The 27,389-nt window shown below is 41.8% G+C and overlaps 1 protein-coding gene and 1 long non-coding RNA gene across 10 annotated transcripts in view; one reads left to right on the top strand and one right to left on the bottom strand.

The window, feature by feature from the left end:
• ARMC2 (armadillo repeat containing 2) overlaps positions 1-16,840 on the bottom strand; it is a 138,811-nt gene extending 121,971 nt beyond the window's left edge. For 6 of the 9 annotated variants that reach the window (XR_006217787.1, XR_006217789.1, XR_006217786.1 and 3 more), the window contains exons 1-3: positions 16,610-16,840; positions 9,126-9,386; positions 8,578-8,650 (exon numbers count right to left, since the gene is read on the bottom strand). Coding sequence is in view for 4 of the 9 variants with exons in the window: in XM_007078746.3 (XP_007078808.2) it covers positions 8,578-8,650; positions 9,126-9,386; positions 16,610-16,749 (474 nt within the window). In the remaining 5 variants the exon portion in view is untranslated. Of the gene's footprint in view, positions 1-8,577; positions 8,651-9,125; positions 9,387-11,023; positions 11,071-16,137; positions 16,292-16,434; positions 16,455-16,609 lie in introns of those variants that run through there. The other 3 variants (XM_042986940.1, XM_042986941.1, XM_042986942.1) reach the window with 3 other exon arrangements.
• Positions 7,497-12,909, top strand: LOC122238706. The gene is made up of 3 exons (XR_006217794.1): positions 7,497-7,663; positions 8,556-8,679; positions 12,822-12,909. It is a non-coding gene; the product is annotated as an uncharacterized LOC122238706 (long non-coding RNA).
• Positions 16,841-27,389: the final 10,549 nt, after the last annotated feature.

Raw genomic sequence — 27,389 nt, 5'->3', positions numbered from 1 at the left:
ACTGCCTTAACATATTTTGGACTCCAGAAAGGTATTTTTTTAAGAGTATAAATATCCTTGAATAATTTAGATCATAAAGTCATAAAACCTAAGAGCAAGAAGTTGTCTTGGACTTATGATATAAAAATGTTTTATTTTCTACCTCTCAGAATTCTATGCTGATACCCTTTGAAAAGGAATATTATGGGCTACATTCCAATTCCTTAAAGACTTTTAAAAGTACCAGCACAACGGGGCACCTGGGTGGCTCAGTCAGTTGAGCGGCTGACTTCGGCTCAGGTCATGATGAGTTCAAGTCCCACACTGGGCTTGCTGCTGTCAACATGGAGCCTGCTTTGCATCTTCTGTCCCCTTCTCTCTCTGCCCCTCCCCTGCTCATTCTCTCCCTCCCTCCCTGCCTCGCTCTCAAAAATAAATCAAACCTTTAAATATAAATAAATAGAAATACCAGCACCAAGCACTGTGCCACCCAGAGCACCCTGCGGTCCCACTTTCAGGTGGTGGTGTCCTCCAGCCCAGCGCCAGAACCTCACGTGGGCCTCAACTCCCACTTCTGGTGTGGCTTGGTGATCCACCCTGCCTCCCTCCAACCTTAACAAGATCATCTGCTTATGAAAGAGCAATTTTATGGCAGCAGGTGCTTTTAGCTCTCTAACCAAAAACAACTGAGTTAGAGTTCCTGAAGTTACTTACGTAATATGTGAAATGAGTGATTCTCAATCTAGCAGGTTAATCAACAAATTTCTTAAAAATCCAGTGTGAAATTTAAGTCAGATAATTTGGAAAAATGAGTGAGGTTATCTATCATATATGGCACATAATTCCCAACACTCATTTTCTCGTATACATTAATAGAACCTCGACATCTATATTAGACTTCTCCTTCCAATAAGTTGCTTCTTTCAACACTGATGATATTTTTCAAAATATTTTTTTTGTATCATTTCATTCATTTGCAATTAGAATCAACCCATAAGCCAGATAGAAAAATATTAGCTTCATGACTTTAGAGAAGTGTGTCTTCTCTAAAGGTAAATAAAGCGGCTTTAAATAAAGAAGGTAAATAAACCTTCTCTAAAGGTAAATAAAATAATCAGCCTAATATAGGGGAAGAGTAAATGACTCTGAGATCAAACCCAAACTGGAGTGCAGTCGATTTACTAGTAGTGGAGTGAACTTGGGCAGGCCATTCCTTTCTCTGAACTTGCCCAGCTACCAAATGGAGATAGGAGGCCTCTTCTTTCAGGGACGCTGACATACATACAATTCCCTCTATGGAAACTCAAGAAATGAAGCTCCCTTCCCTATGTAAGTTGCTCACCCTTTATTAACCAGATTTGGTTCCAAGTTACTTTTAAGTCTCAAAAGTCAGGGCCCTAGCCTCTGATACAACTTGGCTGGAAAAAAAGATTTTGAATTCAGAGGGGTCTCTTCTGAAGGGGCAACACTCATTTGTCTGTATAAATTATGCTATATTTACTTAATAGTCCCTTTACTGTTTAGTCTAATTGTTACAAAATATTCATAAGAATGCCACCTAGGTCATGAAACTAATAGTAACAAAAAAAGCAAAAAATATAATACAGGAAAATAAGAGCTTTATGAAAGGTGAAGTATATAAGGATAATGTCAATATTGAATGTAGATAGGAGGTTTTCTTATCTCAGAATGCCAGTGCTCTGCAGGTACCCTGAATCTGAAACAAAGATTGAGAAGTCTGCCAATTAATAATAATGTAAATAAAGTAGATGACTTCTTTGATAGATGCCCTAACAGTTATAAATGTTTTGGGTACTAAGTAAAAGATCTTATAAAAAGGGAAAATATGCAAAGCTAATTTTTATCTGAAGGAAAATAACTCAATTATCTCTGGATGGCAAGATAAATCCCTTTAACTGCCCCTTGATAAAAGATATCATTTTCCTAGTGCAAAATTAGTCATTGTATAGTGAAAAATGAGTTCCATTTGACTATTGTCCTTAACTAAAATCATGTACCCCATTTAAACATATATCTCACCAGACTACTTATAGGTAATACATGTAAGTGTTTTTAGTTCTTCAAGGGAAAACCACTGAACAAGACATCAATTTCTATCCTGCCAGGTTCTACAAAATGTTCTTCCACTTTGTAGAGCAAACTGGCTTTTATGAAGCAAAACAGTAAAAGAAGTTTTTTTCTTATAAGATTCACTTTATTTTAGAATTTCAGAGAACAATGTAAGTAAGTTGAAATTTTCACTTGAGAACCTCACCTCAGTCACTTTGTGTGCCATGACACTAACCAGTGACTTGAATATAATCAAGGACACTGAGAAAGTCAGATTTTAAGCTCTGTTCTGGCTGTTCAAACTGCTAGAGTTTGTTGAAGAAAGAAAGAATTTTCATAGAATAACCCAATTGAAAAAGACAAAATTCCTAGAACATTTAAGGAATCTGCCTGGCCTTGACTTTTCTCCCAGTATCGTGGGCCTTGACCAATTTTTTGCATGGCTCCTCTAGACCACCAGATGGAAAGGCAGGGTCTCCCCTATTCTACAGGAAGGAGAGTCTGCCATATCCCACCTCAGGAAGTTGCTATGATTTAATTTGCAGAGCAACAAAACACACACACACACACAAGACCTCTTGGAAGTTAGAAAGCAAATATTAAAAATTCCTGGAAATGAAGAAGGGTGTTTTTGCCCTCTCTGCTTCAGCAGGAACATCCATCTTTTTCCCCTTGGACACCAATACTTCCAGTTCTCGAGCCTTCACATTCGGATGGGGACTCACACCACTGGCTACCTGCTACCCTCTCCCCCCAGCCCACCCCTCCCAGTTTTTCAGGCCTTTAGGCTTTGACTGGAATTAGGCCACTGGCTTTCGTGGGCCTCCAGCTTGCAGACGGCAGACCGAGGGGGACTTCTCAGGCTCCTTAATCATGTGAACCAATCCCTCAAAATAAATCTCTTTCTATATATCTATCTGTGTCTGTCTATCTATCTATCTATCTATCTATCTATCTATCCACTGGTCTTTTTCTCTGGGAAACTCCGAGTCTTGATACAATTGTATATAAATCATACCTCAGCAAAGCTGTTAAAACAATTCCTTCAAGCCTATAACCCTTGGATATGGTAACTGTATGTGCACCTCTATTACTATGATTTTCTCCACAGGTACGCTGGGCTCCTCTGTCACTCTCAGCATGTGATTCACTGTTGTAATGTTCCCATTCAGAAATGGTGACAGAAAGAACATTGCTTTGACATTCTCATTCTCATTCTTTTTCTTACCCCGGATCTCCCCTATCCCCAAGGTACATATGGGATTCCAAGTCCATTCTTTTTTTTTTTTTTTTTTTTTTTTTTTTTTAACGTTTATTTATTTTTGAGACAGAGAGAGACAGAGCATGAAGGGGGAGGGTCAGAGAGAGAGGGAGACACAGAATCTGAAACAGGCTCCAGGCTCTGAGCCATCAGCACAGAGCCCGATGCGGGGCTGGAACTCACGGACCGTGAGATCATGACCTGAGCCGAAGTCAGACGCTCAACCGACTGAGCCACCCAGGCGCCCCTCAAGTCCTTTCTTTTAAAAATAAACCACATTGTTTTCCTTCTCAAATAATTGGAGCATGGTTCCTATAAAATATTTTAAAAATAGCTCAAGTTAATCTATGCTGTGATTAATCAAGACAATATTCACCCTAGGGAGGCAGTTTCTGGGATGCTGGTAATGATCTATTTTTCCTTTCTGAATGCTGGTTACAGAGTATGTTGAGTCTGTGTAAATTTATCAAGCTGTACTCATGATCTGTGTCTTTTTGGTGTGGCAATAAAAAGTTTAATAAAAAAACACTTGGGGTTTAAACAACTAGACTTTGTAAGTTTAGGAAACACAAGAGAATTCAGTTTTGACAATAATAATGATGAAAGACAAAACTTCCTATTTATGCACAGGGCCACATCTCTTTTCCTACTTTATACAATCCAAAGTAAGAGAGCAGCTGTTCCTGTGTAAATATAAATCTGAACACCAGCTATAACCAGGAGAGCAGAATGAAAGCAGCCATAACAACCACCACCCAGCAGCCCCACATGTCGAGTTGTCGTGGGAACGTGGGGCACTGCTACGAAAGAAAACAGGGGTACCAGGGCATACTGATATAGCAAGTAGGTATACATGTTTACTTCCTGTCTTATAGGATTACAGGTGCTAATGGGCAGTCAAGGCCTGGGTGGTCAGGAGCCAGAGTGCCCCTGAGTAGAGACAGTCCACCACCTGCAGGAGGATGGGCAGTGGGAGGAGCACAGGCCAGATCCGGGGGGGTAGAAACAGGGAGAAGGGAAACATTTACGCTCAAAGAAGTAGAGCTGATTTGCTAAATGTAGGAGCTGGAATGGGTTGCTTTCTTGGTCCCTCTTCCTCGATTGACTGATAGTCAAGGCATCATTAAAAGCCAAACTAGCCTGAGAAAGGAACCTAGAGCCAGAAAGTACTGAGGTTCTGTTGATTAGGTCTTCACAGATTCTTTCCACAAGTGAGCCCCTTATCTGTGAGCCACCCCAGCCCCAGCCTCCAGCTGCCTCCTTTTTCCCCACTCCTTCCTCCTCCACTCCTACTTCCCCACTTTACCAGGATAGTAGTCCCCAGAGTAGAGGTTCTCTCAGGGGTGAGATGGAAAAGAGGAAAGAAGGTGGAGGGGCAATAGCATAAGTTCACTTTTAGGATTTTTTTGACTGGGGGCTCCAAACTTTAATTATGTTTAAAAAGAAATATACTTAAGACCCTTACATAGTCTGCTATAACAAAAAGATGTCAAACTAAAAGAGCTATTTTACTTGACATGGGGATTTCTGAGGCCACTTTTACTTTGTACATAGCACCTAGCCATTCGGCAGTAAAGAAATATAGTGACCCTAAAATATAATGAAATTATAATGACCCTAAACAGAGGCAAATGTCCATTATTATCTTTGTCTAACATCTAATCCTGCAGTCCAAAGACTGTACCAGTGTAACAAGGACCAGGTTAACTCTACAACTAAAAACTTTTAGAAAACAATAGGCCTATTGAGTGAATCACCCAAAACTACAGAATGTTAAAAACAATTCATAGGAGTCCAATGACAGAATCATAAAATAGAGAGCCACTTTACGATAAGGTGGACCCACTGGGCTGCCAAGCAGGGGTTCCCTCTTGTTGTAGCTGGCCCAGAACCCAAGTGGTCTCCAAGACTGTAAGTGTAAGAAACTACATATAAATAAATGGCTGGCAAAAGTATTTATTGCATATTGGTTCATGCTTACTATTTTGGAACCCTATTTTTGCCATCTGCAATATAAGAACAAGCATAAGAATATAAGATACATTTTGAGACAGTTGGGGTCATTTGGACATGGACTGTGCATTAAATGATACTACCGAGTAATGTTAATTTTCTGAGCTGTGATGATAATGTGGTGGTGATGTAGGAGACTGTCCTTGTTCACATGACATGTAAATTAAACTTTTATGGATGAAGTCTTAAAAGATCTGCAACTTGCTTTCACATAGTTCAGCAAAAAAAACACAAATAGTTCATCAAAAACAAACACACACACAAATATGCATACATGCATAGTAATAAAAATTGAGAAGCAGGGGCGCCTGGGTGGTTCAGCTGGTTGAGCCTCCAACTCCTGATTTCAGCCCAGGTCATGATCTCAAGGTTCATGAGTTTGAGCCCCACATTGGTCTCCACGCTGATAGCACAGAGCCTGCTTGGGATTCTCTCTCTCCCTCTCTCTGCCTCTCCCCTATTCATTCTCTCTCAAAAATAAATAAAACTTTAGAAAAAATTGAAAAGTAGCTTGACTAACACCCCAATTCCATGAAAGTCTAAAGGACTGGTATCGCCAGGTACTTATGCAGCAGGGCTATAAGGGGAGGTGACTGAGATAAGGAGGACTGGGTAAAAATCTGTGTAACTCCTTCCCTCCCAGTTCCGTGAAGTCAGGCCACATGGATGGGAGATTTGTTCTGTAGAGAAGGTAAAACAGAGGATCTCTTAATCAGGCTAATCATACAGAGTTGAGTGTCACAGTGGGCATTGGTGGTATAGTGCTAAGCATAGCTGCCTTCCAGAGTTGAGTGCCAGGGTACTTATTATAAACATAGATACTAATTGAATATTTACCTACTGAATGGTAGACATTCCTACCTTCATTCTCCAGCTGGTTCTTGTAAGTTAGCAACCAGCTTTTATCCTGTAGGCAAGAGCTTGGAAGATATTCTAAGATACTTCCAATAAACTAGCCACAAGAAAATTCCTAAAGTTACCACCATTGGGGCTTTCACAAACAACACAGTCCAGCTAAACTTCCCTGATATGAGTAGGTATCACCTACCGGTTGATCAACCCATTTCACATGCTTCTACTTCCAAATAAGAGCAGCCAAACAAGCAGCATGAGCTATCAGGGGAGAGCCTCTGATATGAAAAACAGAGAGCAAAATAAACATAAAAATGCAACAGAGACACAGAAGGAAAACCATGTAAAGACACAGGGAGAAGATGGCCATCTACAAGCCAAGGAGAAAGGCCTCAGTAGAAATCAGCCCTACTGCCACCTTGATCTTGGACTTCTAATCTTCAGAACTGTGAGAAAATAAATTTCTCTTGTTTAAGATGCATGCACACACACAAACAGAAAAAATTTTAAAGGGAGAAGGAAACAATTCAAAAACCAAAATTATCACTAATATACTCAGACAAGATGATACAACCATGAAACACAAGAATACTATATACATGTGTGTATATATATATATATATATCTATGTATATGTGTGTGTGTGTGTGTGTATATATACACACACACACACATATACATAGATATATATATGTATATATATATGAAAAGATAACTGGGGCACTTGGGTGGCTCAGTCAGGTAAACTTCCACCTTCAGCTCAGGTCATGATCTCGTGGTTTGTGAGTTCGAGCCCCACATTAGGCTCTGTGCTGACAGCTCAGAGCCTGGACCCCGCGTAGGTTTCTGAATCTCCCTCTCTCTCTGCCCCTCCCCCACTCATGCTCTGGCTCTCTCTCTCAAAAATGAATAAACATTAAAAAAATGTTTTTAAAAAAAGAAAAAACTTAGAGTGGGGAAAAGCTTCTGGAAAATTAAAAATAAATTTTTTTTAAATATGATAGCAGAAATGAAAAGAACTCAACAAAAGGATTAAAGATAAAGTCTCTTCCAAAAAGAGAAGGGAAATAAAAATTTAAAAAAAGAAAAGAAAATTGAAGTACAAGTCCAGGGAATCCTATATTGGAATAATAAATTCCAGAAAGAGCAAACAGAACAAAAAAGAGGGGAAGAGACACCAAAATAATTTAAGGACCTTTCCCAGAGTTGAAGGGCATGAGATTCCATTGAGAATACCCATCATGACAGACAGACTAATACAAAGGTCCATTGTCATGGAATTTCAGAACACTGGAAACAAAGAGAAAAATCTTACAAACTTCTAGAGAGCAAAAACAGCCATCAAGGTCTCAAATAATGTACTTCCCATACACCCTTTCTCTAGAAGCTACTGGAGCAAGTATTCCAAAAGCAAATCAAGACAGAGAAAAATCTGGGATACAGGAAACAAGAAAGCTATCACAAGAAGGAGAGCTACATGTGTGCCAGGTGCCCAGGGTAAATGGTCTGAGAGAAAGTGGGCAAAGTTCTCCAAAGAGATTAATCAATAAAATACCTCATGTACCTGAATATATGAAGGAGATTTAGATCTTGGAGAAGAGTTTAGGGTTGAAATGGTAAAAACTAAAAAAGCAAGGCAATTATTAATACCAGGGAAAACAAAAAGTGGTACAGGGAAGGAGAAGTAATCATCAATAGTTCAAGGCTCAGTTATAAACAGGGTTTATATAATCACAGAGAAAAGAGATTAACCAAAATTATGATGTATCTATATTGAGAGTAGCAGTGGGGACAGAAAAGATGAATGTGTTGTAATGATGTGTGGGAGGACAGACAAGAATTAAACCTTCATCTTCCTTAGTGAGAAGTCATTAGATAATTCCTCAATCTCATAAGCCAGAGAGGAGCAAGACACTGTTATTTAAAATTTTGGATGTAAATACCAAAAGAATGTGCTAAAAGAGTTTAAAGTGAGAACCAATGGGAAGGATAAAATGAAGAATAAGAGGACAGGAGACCACTGGAATGTTTTGGGTAACAAATCTTTGAAACTTTATGTACACATATATACAATTTATTTGTATACATAACTATTAAAAATAATATACATGCATAACTTTAAAAAAACCCAAAAAATTGTGAAAAACAAAAAAATGTTGCAAAACATTCTGTTTGCCAGGTCACTGTATATTTCTAAATTCTTCTTTATTATGAAATTATAGATAAATAATAGAAGTGTTTCATTAGACATGAAATATATTTGAAAAAAATAATAAATTGCTTTCATATTAAATTATTAATATACTTAGGTCTATGTGATCCTTTTCTTAGCATATATAGGTACTGATTCCAAGTATTTTGGGCCAATTCCATTTCACAGCACTTAAATATAAAGTACTCACAAGCTCTAGCGGACTGAGACGAGCACTGGAGATAGGCCTGGAATCAGATGACTCAAAACTGGATGCATGGAGGCTAGCAGAGGAGATGGAACAGAAATACTGGTTTGTGAAGAATCATTTATTTCTAGTATGTTAGTTAACTTTAGCCCAAAACAAGTAAAAGCATTTAATGCATAAGCCTTGAGGAAGAAGCAATTTAAAAAAAATCACAGTACTTAGGACATTTTATTAGTAAGTCTTTTCATTACTTTTAGGGGGATTAAAAGTTACCGAATAATGAAGAGAAGAAATGTATACAGTGATTTTTTAAAAAGCTTTGTTCATATTGCTTTACAGATTTGCTATGACAACCACTATTTACCATTTTAAACCAAACAACTTCTGGGACCCGAGGTCTGGACTTAATCTTTAGGAATCTTGAATAGATACAAGGGGTGCAATTAGCAGACATCTAACTTTAGAAAGCAACTATCCATAACTAGAATTAAGGGAAAATGTCATCTGGTAGCTTACATATCCAAGTGTACAGGCAAGAGAAATGTCATTACCTAAAGGAGGAAGGAGGTCTATTTTCTGGTGTTCTTGAAGATGCAGGCCCAAATAGCTTTCTTTGGTCTTCCCGTGGTGTAAATGGTCGTTGGGTCCTAACTGTTCTTAATGCATTTCGTGCTTCACTTATGATCTCTGCGCTGGTCTTCTGCTTGGACATAGAAGGTCGATAAAATGGATCCAGCTTTTCTAACTTTTTATCATTTGGAGATAGCATCTTTCCTTTTAAAATAAAATGTTCTTCAGGTAGACACCACACTCTGCAAACACATGGTACAAAATGTTAACTGTTTTCATCCAGGACTTTAGAAAGGAGTGCTTACAAGAACAGACACTCAGATCAATGTAATAGAATAGAGAACCCAGAAATGGACCCACAAACGTATGGGAACTAATCTTTGACAAAGCAGGAAAGAATATCCAATGGAATAAAGACAGTCTCTTCAGCAAATGGTGCTGGGAAAACTGGACAGCAACATGCAGAAGAATGAACCTGGATGACTTTCTTACACCATACACAAAAATAAACTCAAAATGGATGAAAGACCTCAATGTAAGACAGGAAGCCATCAAAATACTAGAGGAGAAAGCAGGCAAAAACCTCTTTGATCTTGCCCGCAGCAATTTCTTACTCAACATGTCTCCAGAGGCAAGGGAAACAAAAGCAAAAATGAACTCTTGGGACCTCATCAAAATAAAAAGCTTCTGCACAGCGAAGGAAACAATCACCAAAACTAAAAGGCAACTGACAGAATGGGAGAAGATATTTGCAAATGACATATCAGATAAAGGGTTAGTATCCAAAATGTACAAAGAACTTATCAAACTCAACACCCAAAAAACTAATAATCCAGTGAAGAAATGGGCAAAAGACATGAATAGACACTTCTCCAAAGAAGACATCCAGATGGCCAACCAACACATGAAAAAAATGCTCAACATCACTCATCATCAGGGAAATACAAATCAAAACCACAATGAGATACCACCTGACACCTGTCAGAATGGCTAACAACTCAGGCAACAACAGATGTTGGTGAGGATGCGGAGAAAGAGGATCTCTTTTGCATTGTTGGTGGGAATGCAAGCTGCTGCAGCCACTCTGGAAAACAGTATGGAGGTTCCTCAGAAAACTAAAAATAGAACTACCCTACAACTCAGCAACTGCACTACTAGGCATTTATCCAAGGGATACAGGTGTGCTGTTTTGAAGGGACACATGCACCTCCATGTTTATAGCAGCACTATCAACAATAGCCAAAGTATGGAAAGAGCCCAAATGTCCATCAATGGATGAATGGATAAAGAAGTGGTATATATATATATACAATGGAGTATTACTCGGCAATCAAAAAGAATGAAACCTTGCCATTTGCAACTACGTGGATGGAACTAGAGGGTATTATGCCAAGTGAAATTAGTCAGAGAAAGACAAAAATCCTATGACTTCACTCATATGAGGACTTTAAGAGACAAAACAGATGAATATAAGGGAAGGGAAACAAAAATAAAAACAGGGAGGGGGACAAAACAAGAGACTCATAAATATGGAGAACAAACTGAGGGTTGCTGGAGGGGATGTGGGAGGGGGCATGGGCTAAATGGGTAAGGGGCACTAAGGAATCTACTCCTGAAATCATTGCTTCACTATATACTAACTAATTTGGATGTAAATTTTAAAAAATAAAGTTAAAATATAAGAAAAAAAGAAAGAAAGGAGTACTTAAACTCATCCACACATGCTTAAGCCATTCCTCTATAACTAAACTAGAAAAAGTCACAAACATTTTTTAATTAAAAATCTACCAGACAGTTACAGTTACAAGATCAGGGTGGAAAAAAAGCTTTCAAAAATATAGGTTGATGTGCACAGTTATGCCTGTGGGAATATACTTACTCGAGGGAAATGATGTTCAAGGAAGAGAGCCAAGATGAAAGCTAAACCTGGAGAGAAAGACGATAAATCGTGAAAGAAGACAGACTAGGAAGAGAAAATCATCTCATATTCTCTAATATGTTAAACAACAACAACAACAACAACAACAACACTGGGGGGATCTGTTAAAATTTTAACTAAAGTTTCCTTTCCCCCCCCTACTGTCCTCCACACAAACTGCTAGTATAAGGTTAGATTTAGGCAGATGAGTCCTATTTCCAAGCTATATTTGCTTTTCTAAATGTGGTTTGTAAACTCAGGTTAAGTTTCTGCCCCACCTTTGCCCATGATGTATTTGAATGAATTGATTCAAGTCCCCTTCAATTTGAGATAGTGTCTTAGATGAATAAATGCTAAATATCAATATCAAATATCCTTTTCCAGGCTCACTCTCTCAGTTAAGGAGTTAAAGTCATGTCCAAGGGCAATGCGAATGCAGATCCTTCTTTTTTTTTTTTTTTTTTTTTTTTAAGTAGGCTCCATGCCCAGCATGGAGCCCAACACGGGGCTTGAACCCAAGACCCTGAGATCAAGACCTGAGCTGAGATTAAGATTTGGATGCTTGGGGTGTCTGAGTGGCTCAGTTGGTTAAGCATCCGACTCCAGCTCAGGTCATGATCTCACAGCTCGTGGGTTTGAGCCCTGTGTCAGGCTCTGTGCTAACAGCTGGGATTCTGTGAGTTGGATGCTTAACTGACTGAGCCACCCAGACACCCTGAGAATGCAGATCCTTCTTAAATGCTGATGTGTCCCCATGGAGGTCTGGTTAACATGGCAAGACACTCTACAGCTCTAAACTTTAAAAAGGGATTTTAAAAACATAACTCTAATTAGTATATGGTAATAGGTGTTCATTAAAAAAAAAAACAGTAACAACTCAGATGTCCTGAAAATGTTATATCTCTAAGGAGAAAGAGGACTGGAAATTATTCCTATATTTCAGTGCCCAATTTTAGAATAACTTCTGCAAAAAAGAAAAAAATTTTTGTGACATATGCCCAAGGAAACTAAAAAGACTTCATTTCCATAAGTAGAGTCAACAGATGATTCCTCAGACAAGTAAAGAGGATTTACTATATTATGATTGTATACATTAAGTTGTTATATAACAACAGACAACAAGAACATGTGTTTCATTCTACCCAGGCCCTACCCTAAAAGTTTTTGAGGAAAAGAGCATGATGAAAACCACAAACAATATGCCATTCCTTTCATATGGAAAGGCCCAGTGAGGTAAAACAGTAAAAAATTACTTTAAGCAGTCATACTCTAGGAATTTTTGATCTAGGATTTTGAATTTAAGCAAAGTCTCCAAAATCATGTACATTAATACAACTAACAAAAACTATGACAGGCCAGGGGCGCCTGGATGGCTCAGTCAGTTGATTTGTGATTCCTTTGGCCCCACATAGCACTAACAAGTCTAGCAATATCAAAGGTAATCTGGCAAACGATAAAGATTAGAGAAAGTGCTTTGGATGAGTGATAATGGACCATCATTCCTCACTGAGGTTCTGTATTTTAGTTTGCATAGAAAACTATACTCTTTGATGGAGTAAGGGAGCAGGAATATTTACTCAGGTCAAATGCTAACAATTTTGTACTTTATTTGGGCACACAGGAATTTAAATTGATTAAATATTGGAGGAAATAATATAGATAATGGGCTTAAAAATATTTTTGTACATAAATTTTACCACTAATTCTAACACAACTTTCTCTCTCCCTCTTCCTTTCTCCTCCTCCCAAACCTTAACAGTTACATTGTGAGAAGCAGTTTCAATAATGTAAGATCTACACAGTTAATCTATTATTATTATATTAATGTTAATATGTCATTAAATAAAATATGGAAATGTTCAGTGATATAAGTGAACTGAGTTAGAAGTGTGTTTTTGGGGGGTAGGGAAGTATTTTTTTTCTTTATATTTGTTAAATTACAAATTCTTATCAAAGAGGATTTTTGCCAACTTAAACAATCACTCAGAGTTTGAAAGCTTGTCTGTTTATAGTAAAGTACACCTGAACTAGAAGACAATAGTATCACAGAAATTTTAAGTTTATAAAAATTCTCCTAACAATTGGAACAAATCCATTCAGTTAGTATGGATTAAATACCAAACACTATGCTAAACAGTTTCAAGTACATCCTCTCAGTTAATCCCTACAGCAGTTCTGTGAGGGAGGGAGTCTTAGACAATAGTACAAAAGCTATGACATATGCCCAGAGATGATATTCAAACTGTTACTTATGAGATGGGGTGGGAGGAGCAGGGCGGTCAGAAGCCCTGGGGCTACAGCTATTTATGCACCAATATAGAGACACGCCAATATTTTCACAACAGGAGCAGCTTCCTTGGAGTGTGCAAGTTAAATGTCAGCCCTGCTTCCAAATAATCTTGATACAATGTAGAAACTGATGGGGTCAATGAAAAAAACTGAGATAACTCCCAGGTTATTACAAAAAAAGGAAGGGATTTCTGACTGGGAGAAGGTGTCAGGGAGACTTCCTGGAGGAGCTGGTCCTTGAGCTGGGTTCTGAAAAATGCTGAATTTGAAGCATGAGGCAATGGCTGATATCAGCGCTGCAGTAGAGAAGGAATTTCCAGGAAAGTCAATGAATGAGCCAAGGCAGAGTGCCAAGAACATATGGGGTGTGTGCTGGACAAGAATGAGCTCTGGAAATGTAAACTGGAGTTGGACCAGAGAGAGAATGGAATAGCAGGTCAAGAAAATAAATAAAAGCTGCTGAGCAAATTAATTAATAGATTTTGAGGCATGATGTGATCCGGCAGGGGTGGGTAGGACGGAAAGGAAAAAGACTAGAAGGGACAAAATCAGGTAGTTCTTGTGTAATCAGCCAACTAACTCTTAGAGGTCCTCAAGGAAGCATTCCTGGACATGCCTCTCCCCCTCCTCCAGCCTCAGTTAGGTGTTCCTCCTCCATACTCTGCAAGGTCACTGGTTGGCCTCTATCAGTACACCTTCCCACTGTGCTCCTGGTGCTGCCTCACCAGACTCTGAGCCACAATTCTTTATGTGAGGCACAGCTGAAGGTGTGGAGGTCAACACTCGTAGAATCGCTGAACTTCACTTTCAAATATAGATCTAAGAAATATCCAGCTGAAGGCAATATGGCTTCTTTCATTGGAGACATTTGTTACAATGGATTAGAAAGGCATATGGGACTTTATCTCAAATGGTATCTGATTCTTGATGCCATGTGGTGATATGAGATCAAATTCAGTCCCCTTTTCCTTCCTTGCCTTTACTTCAAGTTGCCTGGCATGGAGTAAGACTTGATAAATGGGGTGATCTGTGAATGCAGCATGGAAAGCTGAGATAAAGGAGTAAAGGCAAAACAAAGGGAAGAAGAGAGATGAGAATAAGTGAGGGACAACAAGAACAGAAGAACTAATAGGATTTGGTGTCGCAGAAGAACTAATAGGATTTGGTGTCGGAGAGGACAGGAAGGAGCCAGAGGTGACACTTTATGCAAACTTGAAGGGGTGGGATCAGAGGGCAAGGGGATCTTTTTTAAAAGAAAACAGGAGTAGACTTTGAAGGGAAAGAAGAAAAAGGTTGCGTTCTGTCTTGCATCATTGTCCTGAGTTTACGACGTCCATAGGATCTCTACAGGATGAACACCACCCGCAGTAGGATACTGGAAGCTGGAGACCTTCATTTTTAACAAAATATTTCTCACTCGTTGGGGGAACATTTCAGAGTCATTATTTGTAAAAATTCATAGTTCATTATAAAGACCTGTCTTTACCTTTGCTGCCAGTAGTCACCTGAACCAGAGCCTTCTTGCTAAACGCAGCACTGCACTATCAAGATGTCAGCAACAAGAGAAAGGCTGACCATCTCCACCCCTCTATTCCTTGCAAATCAAATGCAGATCATCCTCAGTTTATAATAGAGTGACATCCTGAAAAACCCGTCGTGAGTTGAAAATATCATTAAGTTGAAAATTCATTCAATACACCTAACCTACTGAATATCATAGGACAGCACAGCCTAAACATGCTCAGAAATACTTACATTAGCCCCCAGTTGGGCAAAATCATCTAGCACAAAGCCTATTTTAGATTGAGTGTTGAAGGGCTCATGTAATTTATTGAATACTATGCTGAAAGTAAAAACCAGAATGGCAATATGAGTACAGGATGGTTGTAAGTGTATCAATCATTTACCCTCATGATTTCATGGCTGACTGGAGGGCTACCACTGGCTGCCACTACCCAGCATCACAAGAGAGTATCATAGGACATAGTGCCAGCCCGGGAAAAGATCAAAATTCAAAGTATGGTTTCTACTGAATATATATTGCTTTCACACCGTTGTAAAGCTGAAAATTTTTAAGTTGAACCACTGTGAGTCAGGGCCATCTGTACTCAAGACCCTTTCCATGATTTTGAAATACTTTTCTGTTGATCTGAGCACCCAGAGGGGTAGTGGTTAAAGTGCAGTGCTGGAACAGGGGCCCAAATACTCTCTGGCAATTCACAGCTAGGTGACCTTGGCAAGGATTGTAATGACTCTAAGCTTCCTTTTCCTCATCTGTAAAATGACGACGGTGACAATAATTGATTGCCCCATAGGATTGTTCTGATAACTAAATGACATAATTCATGTAAAGTGCTTTAGCATGGTGCCTGGCCCTTAAGGAGAAGTTAACTACTACCCAGGCACTATGTCATAAAAGGATATAATAAGAATTCTCCCATGCATAAAAAAAAAATGCATTTAAAATAAGAAATGGCAAAATGAAAGTAAATGATGTTTCTTCAGTGTTTCCATAAATTTTACAAGTTAAAGTTTAAATGAGGAGTGTTTTTTTATGAAAAGGGAGAATTTTCAATAGGTATTTTATCGAATATCGGGTAGGCCAAATCAACAACTAATCAGTTTTGTAGATTCACAAAATAGGATACAAACAGAGTGCTACTTGCTTTTCTACCAAGTTAAAACAATTCTAGGGATGGAAGGCCTGCTGTGATAGTCGTGGGAACTGACAATAAGAGGCATTATATGTACATACGATATAGTTTAATGTATATTGTTACACACACCTTTATTTATTTATTGGGGCCCTCCTCATCTGTTGCCTAAAAGGGTACAATCTGTGTGACGGTGGTGAGGTCGCTGTCTAGACAAAGCCGCTTGGTTTACCACTCTGGCATCCAACAAGTATTTCCAAGCTTCTGTTAAGCGCCATGCACTTAGCTAAATGAGCAGTGTGCAGAAGAAATAAGGACAGCCGCAAACCGACCCCGAGAACATACACAGGGCCTCTCTCCCCACATTGGGGGCAGAAAGGCGCACCAGGGCAGGAGAGGTCCCCGGTGAACCCACGAGGGACGCCTCACCTCCCGTGCGGACAGCAGCTTCCCCACTCCTGGCAATGCCCCCTCCTCCACGAGTTCAGGCCAGGGTACAGCGTGGTCACCCTGCCTGCCAGCCCACCCTCCTCCCGGCCCGCTAGCCCGCCCGCTCCACTAGGCCTGCCAGCGTCTCCATGGTAACCGTACACAAACTACCTACCCGGGGCGCCTGGGCCGCCTGCCTGCTGAGCCAGGTCGCTGCTGGGCGGGCGGAACGGGACAGGAAATGAACTGGGAGTGGGCGCAGGGAAGGGGGCTTCCGGCCAGCCCCAAAGTCCCTGTGATTAGCGCTGGTGACATTAACAGCTGCGGAGGTTCAGCTCATCCTTGAGCTCTCCCGAGGCAGCGTCTGCCGCGAAGGCGCGGGCAGGGTGGGGCGGGGCGGGGCGGAGCGGCGTGGGGTGGGGCGGGGCGGGGCCCGGAGAGGCAAGACTGGGAGGTCTCCCGGCGTCGCTCGGCCACTGGGCCTGCGCGGGTCACCTACAACACCCACCCCCCGCACCACCGCCCCCGCCCTTCACCGCGCATGCGTAGAAATGCTGAGGCTCTGGCGGGTCGGTGCGTTGGCGGGAGGATCCTGGGCAAGAGCTGCGAGCCGGGAGTGCGCTGCATCCCCCTGGAAGACGGGTGGCTAGGAGTTACCTTTTAAATTAGCAGCTTAGGAACCACATTTGTTGACACCCTACGAGAACTCAGCACCACTATTAGGTAACAATATGCAGGACGGCAGCTTAGTGCTTTAGGGTTAAGAGTCAGGGTATACTCATTCAAGTTGCAGGGCTGTATAGACTTGACCTCTCAGTTTCCTCATGTGTAAAATGAAAGGAATTAGGAGTACCTAGCTAGGTCTTGTGGCTGTGGCAAGACTGAATGAGAAAATAGATACAAAGCGCTATGCACGTGGCAAGGAATGAATGTTGAACTGTTAGCTATTTTTAAGCCCTTGCATGGGTGCAGCGCTTTAGAGTTACAAAGGGTGTATATTTTCTTTTGAAGCGTCCCTGCCACTCTGACCTAGCAAGCCTGGTGTCCCCATTCACAGGAGACAAAATAGGGTTCCAGGGTGTAGTGAGTGACAGTGATAGATTCAAGTCTTGGCTTCCCATAGGCAAACATTTTTTGTTCTTATTGCGCCATTACCGTTGGTTGGCAAAAAGTACCCCATTTATATGTTTTTGGTTTAAATTCTATTCTCTCCTATTTAGACTATTCAGCAACACTTTATTTACAGTGTTAAATACAAGTGAGACCATAATCACTCCATTCAGGTTTGCACTGCGTTTTATAAATATGGGGATTTTTCAGCTGAAGTGTTGTCAACATAAAAAATGCCACATGCCTTGGTGCTAAGTATCTTGTAAAGAATAATTAAATTGAAAATATTCTTGAGTGCATATTATGTGTAAGGCATCATGCTAGCTGGGAAATACTAACCGAAAACTAAAGGAATGTAAGTATTCTTCAAAGTATCCAACAGGACTTTACACATAGCAGACAATACACACTTGGTTGGGTAATTTTAAGATCTGAAGCGAAGTATTTGTGTTCTTCCGGGTTGGAATTTTTTTCCAGTGAGTCAACATGACTTATCACATCATCAACTCCCTTTTACTGGCCACTGGACTCCATTGTGCAAAGGGAACTTTGACTACTTAATATAAAACCATATCTAATGTTTTGAATTCACAACTTGTGACATGTAATTAAAATGCAACTATATTTTTGTGTCTCACAGCTGTTTTAAGATATATTCAGTGTTGGTTATCTTCCCCTGACCCCACATGGAAAGTTGGGTCAAGTCCTTGTATTTTCTGCTCATTTTTAGATACCTGATAGTCGCCCCCTTCATTCCCCTCTCCAGTAACAGGTCTCCAGATGAGATTCCCAGCAGGGATGCAATTGGCTTAGGCTCCACTCCCCCATTCACTAGAGGCTACTTTAAGACCCAACCTGGGTGGGGGCCCCTGGGTGGCTTATTCGGGTGATTGTCTGTCTGTCTCTTGATCTTGGCTCAGGTCACAATCTCACGATTGGCATCTGGTTTAGCACTAACAGCGTGGAACTTGCATGGGATTCTCTCTCTCCCTCACTTTCTGCCCCTCCCCTGCTCTCTCTCTCTCTCTCTCTCTTAAAACAAATAAATAAATAAACATAAAGAAAAAAAGACACCACCTGGACAGAGGTGAGCAGGAAGTGGGGAGAAGAGAAGCCAGGAGATGGAGCACTTCCTCCTGGATTTGAATAGCCTTGAGCTTGCTGTGCCTGGGCTACTAGTAAAGCAGCCCATGCAGGTCACTCCTGGGTTCTTCAGAGTTTCCCATTAATGAAGATCTCTCTCCAAGGGAGCTCTTCAGGTGGATGCAGAGCTATCCACCGCTTGCTTACAACTCCTCCTCTGACCCTAGAAATCCAGGGTTTACTCCAGCCCCTTGATATGGGTCCCAAGATGGCACCACATCTTGTCCAAGAAAAACGACAGACATCTCTTTCCCCGGTGACTCTGAGAGTGAGAGGGCAGGCACATCCTAATGCAGCTTCCTGTGGCCCACCCCCATGCTGTCACAGGGTGGAGCTTTAGCTTTCCCAGAGTAAGTCAGACTCCAGTCCTCTAGACTACCTAACTGCAGTCTCTTGCAGACCCCTCTGGGAAGTCCTCACACTGGGTTTGAGATGAAGGAGTTGGCACCCCACACTATTCTCCAAAGAAATCTCCTCACCCATCCTCCCCACACATTCTCTAGCTTCTCGTGTTTAGCTTCAGCCTGGACACTTGGGTCCAAGGAGTCTATATAATTCCCTATAACTTGCCCTATGGAGACTCTGCCTTACCATTACTTTGGGACTGGTGATTATTCAATTACCATCTCAGTTGAAACTGCAGTTTAAAAAGCTGTGGTGCAGCCAATTGCTAACTATGGTTTTGCACCCAGGGTCTTGGTCTAAAATACACAAGAAAGCTCACTCCTGGACCCTGAAGCCAGCCAACTCAGATAGCCAGGAAAATGTCTGCCAGACAGATTAGAACAATTGAAAAGAGTGACAAGGGAAGACTTTTAGGAAGAAATTATTTAAAGCAATAAAGCTGCCCAGATTATCTCACTGATAAGACATGACATGAGAAAATATTGAGGCTATCATAACAATGGACTGTTATACTGACCTGGCTATTCCTACATGGCTACCTGATGGCTATTTAACAGAATCTGACATAATTAAATTTGCAAGTGGAATTATTTTAGACACAAAATTGCTATTTTTTGTACCTTAGAAAGATTAAAGGGGAAAACAAAATATTAATTGTAAGTACCTGACATTTATAAAGCATTTAATAATTTATTTCCAAATTGCATCTATTTGAAGCATTTCATTTTCATTGCTTTATTTGGAGTTTACAATTAGCCTGAGAGGTGATTAGTTCTGGGATTATTATCCCAATTTGAAACTGGCCAAAATTGAAGTTCAGAGAAGGTAAGTGATCTGATCTGCCCACTGCCACAGAGCTAGTAAAGGGATCTAAGACCTGGTGTTTTTGATGCCCAGTCCCATGTGCCACCTGTCATTGTACACAGATAAATGCAATTTTTCAGGCTGACGCCTCTGAGAGGCACTGAGAGGTACTTCCTAGGCTGCTGAAACAGTTAAGATATGCTGTTCATTTTCTCCTTTCACTTATCTCTGAGTACATCCTGTGTAGGGCTATAGGGATCAAGAGGAACTTAAGAATCTTTACATTCACTTGAAAATGCCTCTTGAGGGGCGCCTGGGTGGCTTGGTCGGTTAAGTGTCCGACTTCGGCTCAGGTCATGATCTCACGGTCCATGAGTTTGAGCCCCGCGTCGGGCTCTGTGCTGACAGCTCAGAGCCTGGAGCCTGTTTCGCATTCTGTGTCTCCGTCTCTCTCTGCCCCTCCCCTGTTCATTCTCTGTCTCAAAAATAAATAAACGTTAAAAAAAGAAAATGCCTCTTGGACTTTTGGATTTTGAGTTAAGATGAGAATTACACAGGTGTTAGGATGGGTAATAATGTTATCTTACACACTCCACGATGCAAAAATGCAACAGGATATTGAACTCATACTTTTATCCACAGGCTACCAGTGGATTTTATAGTTTATATTATAGTGTCCATCACACACATCTCGTATTTAATATCTGTAAGTTTGTCTTGGTTTATATATTAGGTATATTCTTGAAAAGATGCATGTTAGATAAATACTTCCCTAATGCTCACAATTCCCCCAGTGATTTTTATGACATAACAGAGATGGACTCCCGGGGGCGGGGGGGAACTGCTTCTGGCATGGAATAAAAATCACCAATTTAGAACTCTAACATTCACTTCAAGACACTTTCTGCTGTTGTCAATATGGAATCTCGGTGCTTTAATTATATTTATCACATAATTTCTGTGAGGAGTTCATCAAATTGATAGCCTGTGCAATCTCTGCATACAAATTTCAAGGTACAAATACATTAAAATGCAACTTGGTGGAAATTTACAATGCAATGAAAATTAACTAACTTCAGTGGAACTGCATAACTACAATACTGTGGAATGGTGCTAAAATTTATCAGCTGAAAAAAAAACTACATGAAAATTCTCTATTTAATGGGGCTCAGCTTTTACCTGTGCATCTTAAGTGTTACTTTGCCTTTAAGCACATCATTCCCACCAGAGCAGCCCTACCACCCTAGGCCATGTTCTCAGAAGTAGTCAAGTCAAATTGTTGCTAGGGATGCTAATGAATGAGGGTTCATTTAATTACCAGTTTATTACAAAGAATTTCTAACTACTTAGGATTTCATTGGAGGAGAGAGTGTTCCAGTTTTCAGGGATTGAGTCAGTAGGAGTCTTTTCTTAAGTTTATTTATTTATTTTGAGAGAGAGAAAGAAGGAAAGAGAGAGTGGACACACAGAGAGGAGGGGCAGAGAGGGAGGGAGAGAATCCCAAGCAGGCTCCATGCTCAGCGTGGAGCCCCACACGGGGCTTGATCCCATGACTGTGAGATCATGAACTGAGCCAATATCAAGATGCTCAATGGGCTGAGCCGCTCAGGTGCCCCTGAGTCAGTAGGAGTCTTACGTCTGAATTGCTTCATCTTAAATTGCCGACTGATATGTTGAAAGAGACCTACTAAGACCAGAAACCAGCTTTTTTTTTTTTTTTTTTTTGGTCATTCTCACCTGTGAGACTCCTTAGATTACTAAGATTACTAAGTGAGCATGCCTGGGAGCTTGGGCCTGCAAATGACAGAATGCCCCATCCAAAGTAGCTTAAATACCAAGGACATTTATTATTTTAACAATAAATCTCAGGGAGCCTGGGTGGCTCAATCGGTTAAGCATCCAACTTTGGCTCAGGTCAAGGTCTCATGGTTCATGAGTTCAAGCTCTGCATCTGGCTCTGTGCTAACAGCTTGGAGCCTGGAGCCTGCTTCAGACTTCTATCTCCCGCTCTTTCTCTGCCCCTCCCTCATTCTCACTCTGCTTCTCTCTGTCTGCCCCTCCCTCACTCACACTCTGTCTCTCTCTCTCAAAAAATAAACATTAAAAAAATTTTTTTAATGAAAAAAAAAAACAACAATAAATCTCAAAGCAGGCTGCTTCAGTGTTGTTCCTGCAACTCAGGGATGGCATTAAAAACTATCAGTAATGCCTCCCCACATGGTCACAAGATGGCTGTGGCAGGACTAAGCTGTGCATTCTCACATGACAGCATCTCAAAACAGGGAAGACAGAGTAGGGGCAGGGCACGGCCCTCTCCATGTACATCTCTTTACATGGGGGAAGGGAAAATTTTCCCAGAAGCCTCTTAGCTGTGTTGTCCTTACATCTTGCTGTTCAGAACTGTGTCACATGCCCACAGTGCCAGTTCCTGCCAGAGACGAATGGATCACTATTACTATGATTGATTTACATCAGTCAATGTTCATCCCCTGGGGTTTGGGGCCTCCTGGGGGATTCCATCTTCTCTGCATACTTTGCTGCCACAACCTGAACCAAATGGGAGTTCTTTCCAGCATCTGTTTGGTTAGATGCTGACATCAGCTGCAATGGCCTGGGTGAACTTAACCTAGTGAAGAGTGTCTCCTTTTTTTTTTTTTTTAATTAATTTTTAAACTAACTTTATTATTTTTTTTATTTATTATTTAGTATTTTGTGAGGGAGAGACAGAATGCAAGCAAGGGGAGTGCTGAGAGAGAGGGAGGGAGAGAGAGAGAATCCCAAGCAGGCTCCTCACTGCCAGCGCAGAGCCCAACATGGGGCTTGAACTCATGAACCATGAGATCATGACCTGAGCCAAAATCAACAGTTGGAACCTTAACCTACTGAGCCACCCAGGTGCCCCAAGAGTATCTCCTGATAAGAGATTTTGAAGGCTACTCATTCTGATTGGAAGGAGAGAGCTGAAAGTAACACCAAGGCCAGATACCCTAGTCTGGTGTTAACTCCCAAAGTGAGGCCATGGTCCCTGGTCTCACCACTGCTCAATCTTAGCTGCCATTTAAATTACTCTGGGAGCTTCCAAAGCCATCTCTGCCCAGCACCCCAGGTGTTCTGATTCCATTGCAGGAGAAGGGAGCACAGGGGAATGGGTTTTGCAGTTTTTAGGGCTGTGGAAAATGCTGGAATGTGCAGCAGCCAGCATGGAGAAACCCAGCCTTAGGGAAGACCAGAGCTCTCCTACCTGAGGGCCTCAGCCAGGACCCAAGAAGAAGCAGGGATGTAAAAAGAACCCTTGGCTTTCAGAGCAAAAAGATTAGGACTCAGCATGACCAGAGATGAAAGAATGGATCTCACTGACTCTCATGCTATCCTCGGTATCCCTCCCTTCTGTTTCACTGCCGTCTTGGGCACTTTTTAGATCTACTCTCCAACTAGGCCCTGTTGATCCCACTCTATTCTCCACCTGCTCCAAGGCCACCCTACACTCCACCACCAAAGTAACTGTCATAAACCACATTCCTGGATGTGCCTGTCTCTGCTCACAAGCTCTCAGTGTCTGCCTGTTGACCACCAAATTAAATCCCAGATCCTCTGCAATCTGTACTACAGCCTATACTTCTGCCTTATTATGATAACTAGGATTACTTTGACAGTTCTAACAGACCCTGTGCTAGGTGCTTTGATGACTTTAAACCAGTAAATCTTTCAAAACTAAAAGCACAAGTATTATCCTCACTTTACATGCAAGAGAATTGAGGTTTAGTGCCCTCACCTGCTCAGGTCACATGGGTAGTAAAAATGGTGGATCTAGGTGTCAAGCCCAGTTGGTCTGACTCTGAAGGCCATACCCCTACACACACCATGTGCTCAGCCAGACTGACTACTGCCACTGCCTGGACTCTCCCTGCATCTCCCCACCTTTGTGCCTTGGCTTTGGATGGTGCCTCTCTCTTCGAAACCCCGGGCACTCAGCCATGATGTTCATGGAACATTGGAAGTATTGCAAGGAGGCACTTACCTTGGAGTAGTCCATAGGAGAGACAAAGAAGATGAAATATATCTGCCCATTACCTCCTGCCTCCTGTTTTCCACTGGTCAAGTTCATGGTGGATCTAGTGAAGACACTTCTGTGGCTTTCTATACAACACCCCACAGCCCAGAAAGAAGAGCAGTACCTAGGACTGGGGATGGCTCAGAGGGTAAAGGCAGAAAGCCTGGGCTGCACGGGGAAGTAGAGTGAGAGGGGAGTATGCTGGTCTGTGAGGTCTGGGAGAGGGTGGAGGACTGAGGCCACACCAGGGCCCAGAGCAGATAAGGCGGTTTGAGGCGGGAAGTGAGAGGTGTGCTTTGGTAGAAAGAGCCCTGAGCTGAGAGTCAGGAGACCTTAATTCAACTGCTGCTTCTGCCGCCATTCAGCTGGGTGACTATGGGTGCATCACCTAATAGCTGCAGTTTTCTCACCTGTGAGATACGGAGGTTGAACTAAACAACCCCCAAGAGACATCCAAGCTCTAGAATTCTCCAGAATGGGACAGGCTATAGTCAGAGAGGGGACTGAGGGTTAGAGATTTGGGAGGTGGCTCAGTTGTGAGAGCCAAAGGAGGTCCAAGGTGTGGCCTGGCTGGCCGCTGCCCTGGAGAAAGTCAGGGTGATGGGAGGCACTGATGGAGAGGGAGTAGGGGAAGAGAAGAACCGGACCTGTCAGTAGTGTGCTCCTCAAGACTCTTGTGCTATGCTAACACCTGTGTACTGGGGCCACCCTACAGAGCCTTCAGCCCCCAGGGCTTGGGATTCCAGGAGAGATAGGCCTCCTGTTTCTCCTGGGTGATGATAGCAGTGGGTTGCCCTGAGAAGGAACCCTCTAACTAGTGTGGAGACCCTGTGGGCTTAGAGAGAGCCACCCAGGACACTGATTTTGCCGTTTCTTGGAGCTCACAAATTTAGCTTTTTTTTTCTTTCTTAAAACAATATGCTTATACACTATTGAGTTATCAGCCCAAGAATGTATTCTCTTGGCAATATGACAAGAAGGAACTTTAAATAGAGGAAAACAAAGCGTAATTTAACTGTGGGAATTCAGGTGATCAAGGAAATATGGAGTCCAGCTTGAGGTTTAAATATTCAGACAGGAGGAATCCCAGAAGGCCCTAAATCTAACTGAAAGTATTTGGGCTTCTTTTTTTTTTTCTTTAATGTTTATTAATTTTTGAGAAACAGAGACAGAGTGTGAATGGGGGAGGGGCAAAGAGAGAGGGAGACACAGAATCCAAAACAGGCTCCAGGCTCCAAGAGTCAGCCCAATGCTGGGCTCAAACTCATGAGTTTGAGATCATGACCTGAGCCGAAGTCAGACACTTAACCGACTGAGCCACCCAGTCGCCTCAAAAGTGTTTGGACTTCTGATAGCAACATCTTTAAGAGCTAAAGATGTTAAACACACATGTTCACTGGGAAGAGAATAGTCACGATTCTTTATGCTATTCAGACAGAAGGTATTAGATAAATAGGTATATACAATATTATCTACCAAGAATGCAAAAGTAATAGCCACAAAAAAATTAAAACCTCATAATAATCACTTCTGCACTCACAAAACACCTTTCTTCATCAGAGCTCAAAACACATTTCATAGAACTAAATACACACACACATACGCACACACAAGTGAAACAGAGGAAATCTGAATATGGTGATGGACTGAATCCATGTCAATATCCTGGCTGTGTTATTGTGCTATGTAGTTCTGCAAAAGGGCACCTTTGGGGAAGCTGAGCAAAGCGTGTGTGGGACTTCTCAGCACCTCTCTGTATTATTTCTTACAGCTGCATGTGAATCCACAGTGATCTCAAAAGAAAAAGTTTAAAATAAGCTGCTTCACTCTCACTTCCTATGTCATTTCCGCAAGGCTCCTAGATGCCAACGTAGAGGAAATAGAAATCGGGAAATAAACAGGATGATTATTCCACGATGAAGTCTGGATAAAACAATTTCTGTCTGGAACTTGGAAAGCAGTGGATTGGCCTCAACTGACCAAGAAAAGTGGATTTCAGCACTGAAAACCTCAGTGAAATTATTCTTTCTTGACGTTTTCAAAGTTCACACCCAGAGATTGTTAAAATGAACAGTGTGTCAATCACAGGGTTTTTTTTTTTTAATTTTATTTTTAAAACTTTCAGCTTTATTGAGTTATAATTGACTTATAATTTTTTTTTTTAATATCAGTGTCACAGTTCTTATTAGGGTATAGAAAGAAACAAACTTTTCAATTTTTAAACCATGTTTGATTTGGGGAGTTCAGACTCAAACGAAGAGAAGGAATCTTTGGCATAGACAGAAGTGTTCAAAGCAGCTCATTTTCCACCAGGAGTGGAGACCCCCCTCCCTGGCTCCACCAGGCCCCCCGCTGCTCTCTGCCCATTGGCTGCAGCTGTTCCAGGCCCCACACTGGTCCTATGTCCCTCTTAAGCTGCTGGGGCCACGCCCCCAGTCAACCCTGGCTCACCACTCCACTCACCACCTCCTGCCTCAGCCTAGCACCCACATTAAAGCACTGCCAGGCTTTGCACTAAGTGGCTTAAGTTCTTAAGACATGTGACTGCATCTTGTACCAGCTGGTCCCCTAGAGCAGCTCCAGACGGAGGGCACTACGGTTCTCCAGCCAGAAGCCACCCTGAGGTCATGATTGGTTTCGAGGAAAGCTCATCCTGAAGGGAGCAGCATCATTTCATGTTCCCCAAGCACTCAGTACAGGAGTCCTATGCTGACACATAGTCCTTGCTTTCAAGCAGCTTACCAAGAAGAAAGATCCATGCCTCTGCAGAATGTTTTAAGAGATGGTCCAAACCATATCTTTTTGGTTACTGTGTTTTTCACCCTATATTATACTTTTTGTGCATTTGGGTCACAGAGAGGAGAGCCCCGAGAAGAGTAGAATAGGAATGCTAAGCTCGGGTAAGCACCTGAGAGCAGAGATCTTGTCCTCTTGCTCACTTTTGGGTATCCTCACTACAGGCATGGTGGCTGGAACATGTGGATGGTCAATATTTTTTGAATAAGTGAACAAATGAATGTGGGCTTGAGAACATGATATTCAGGGTCAGAATATCATAATATGTAGCCCTTATGAGCCAGGATATCTTTCCATTGACAGTCACCCTTAGTCTCCTGCCAGTTATTTCTAGGCATGCCCATGGCTCTGCTGTCTCACCTGTGCTTAGGAACAAGCCTGCTCATGCTCCCCTACTCCCATCATCTCAAGGGCCCCTTGCTGCCCCAGCCACGGGAGCCCTTCCTTCAGGAAAGTATGGTTCTGCCATCTTCCCCACTGGTGCCACTCTGGGGTGGGGCAGGCTCCCCCGATTCTGTGCACACCTGTCGCAGAGCCCTGGGGCAGCAATGCTTCTGCCCAGAGTCTGACACAGCCACTCACAGGCAGCACCCTCAGCTTCTCCCTTGCACCTCCCTCGAGGGGCTCAAAACCAGTCCACAGGCCT

Source organism: Panthera tigris, chromosome B2 (genome assembly GCF_018350195.1).
Source record: "Panthera tigris isolate Pti1 chromosome B2, P.tigris_Pti1_mat1.1, whole genome shotgun sequence".
NCBI classification, from domain to species: domain Eukaryota; kingdom Metazoa; phylum Chordata; class Mammalia; order Carnivora; family Felidae; genus Panthera; species Panthera tigris.
Note: the sequence above shows the minus strand (reverse complement) of the source record. Positions and strands in the feature narration are given on the sequence as shown.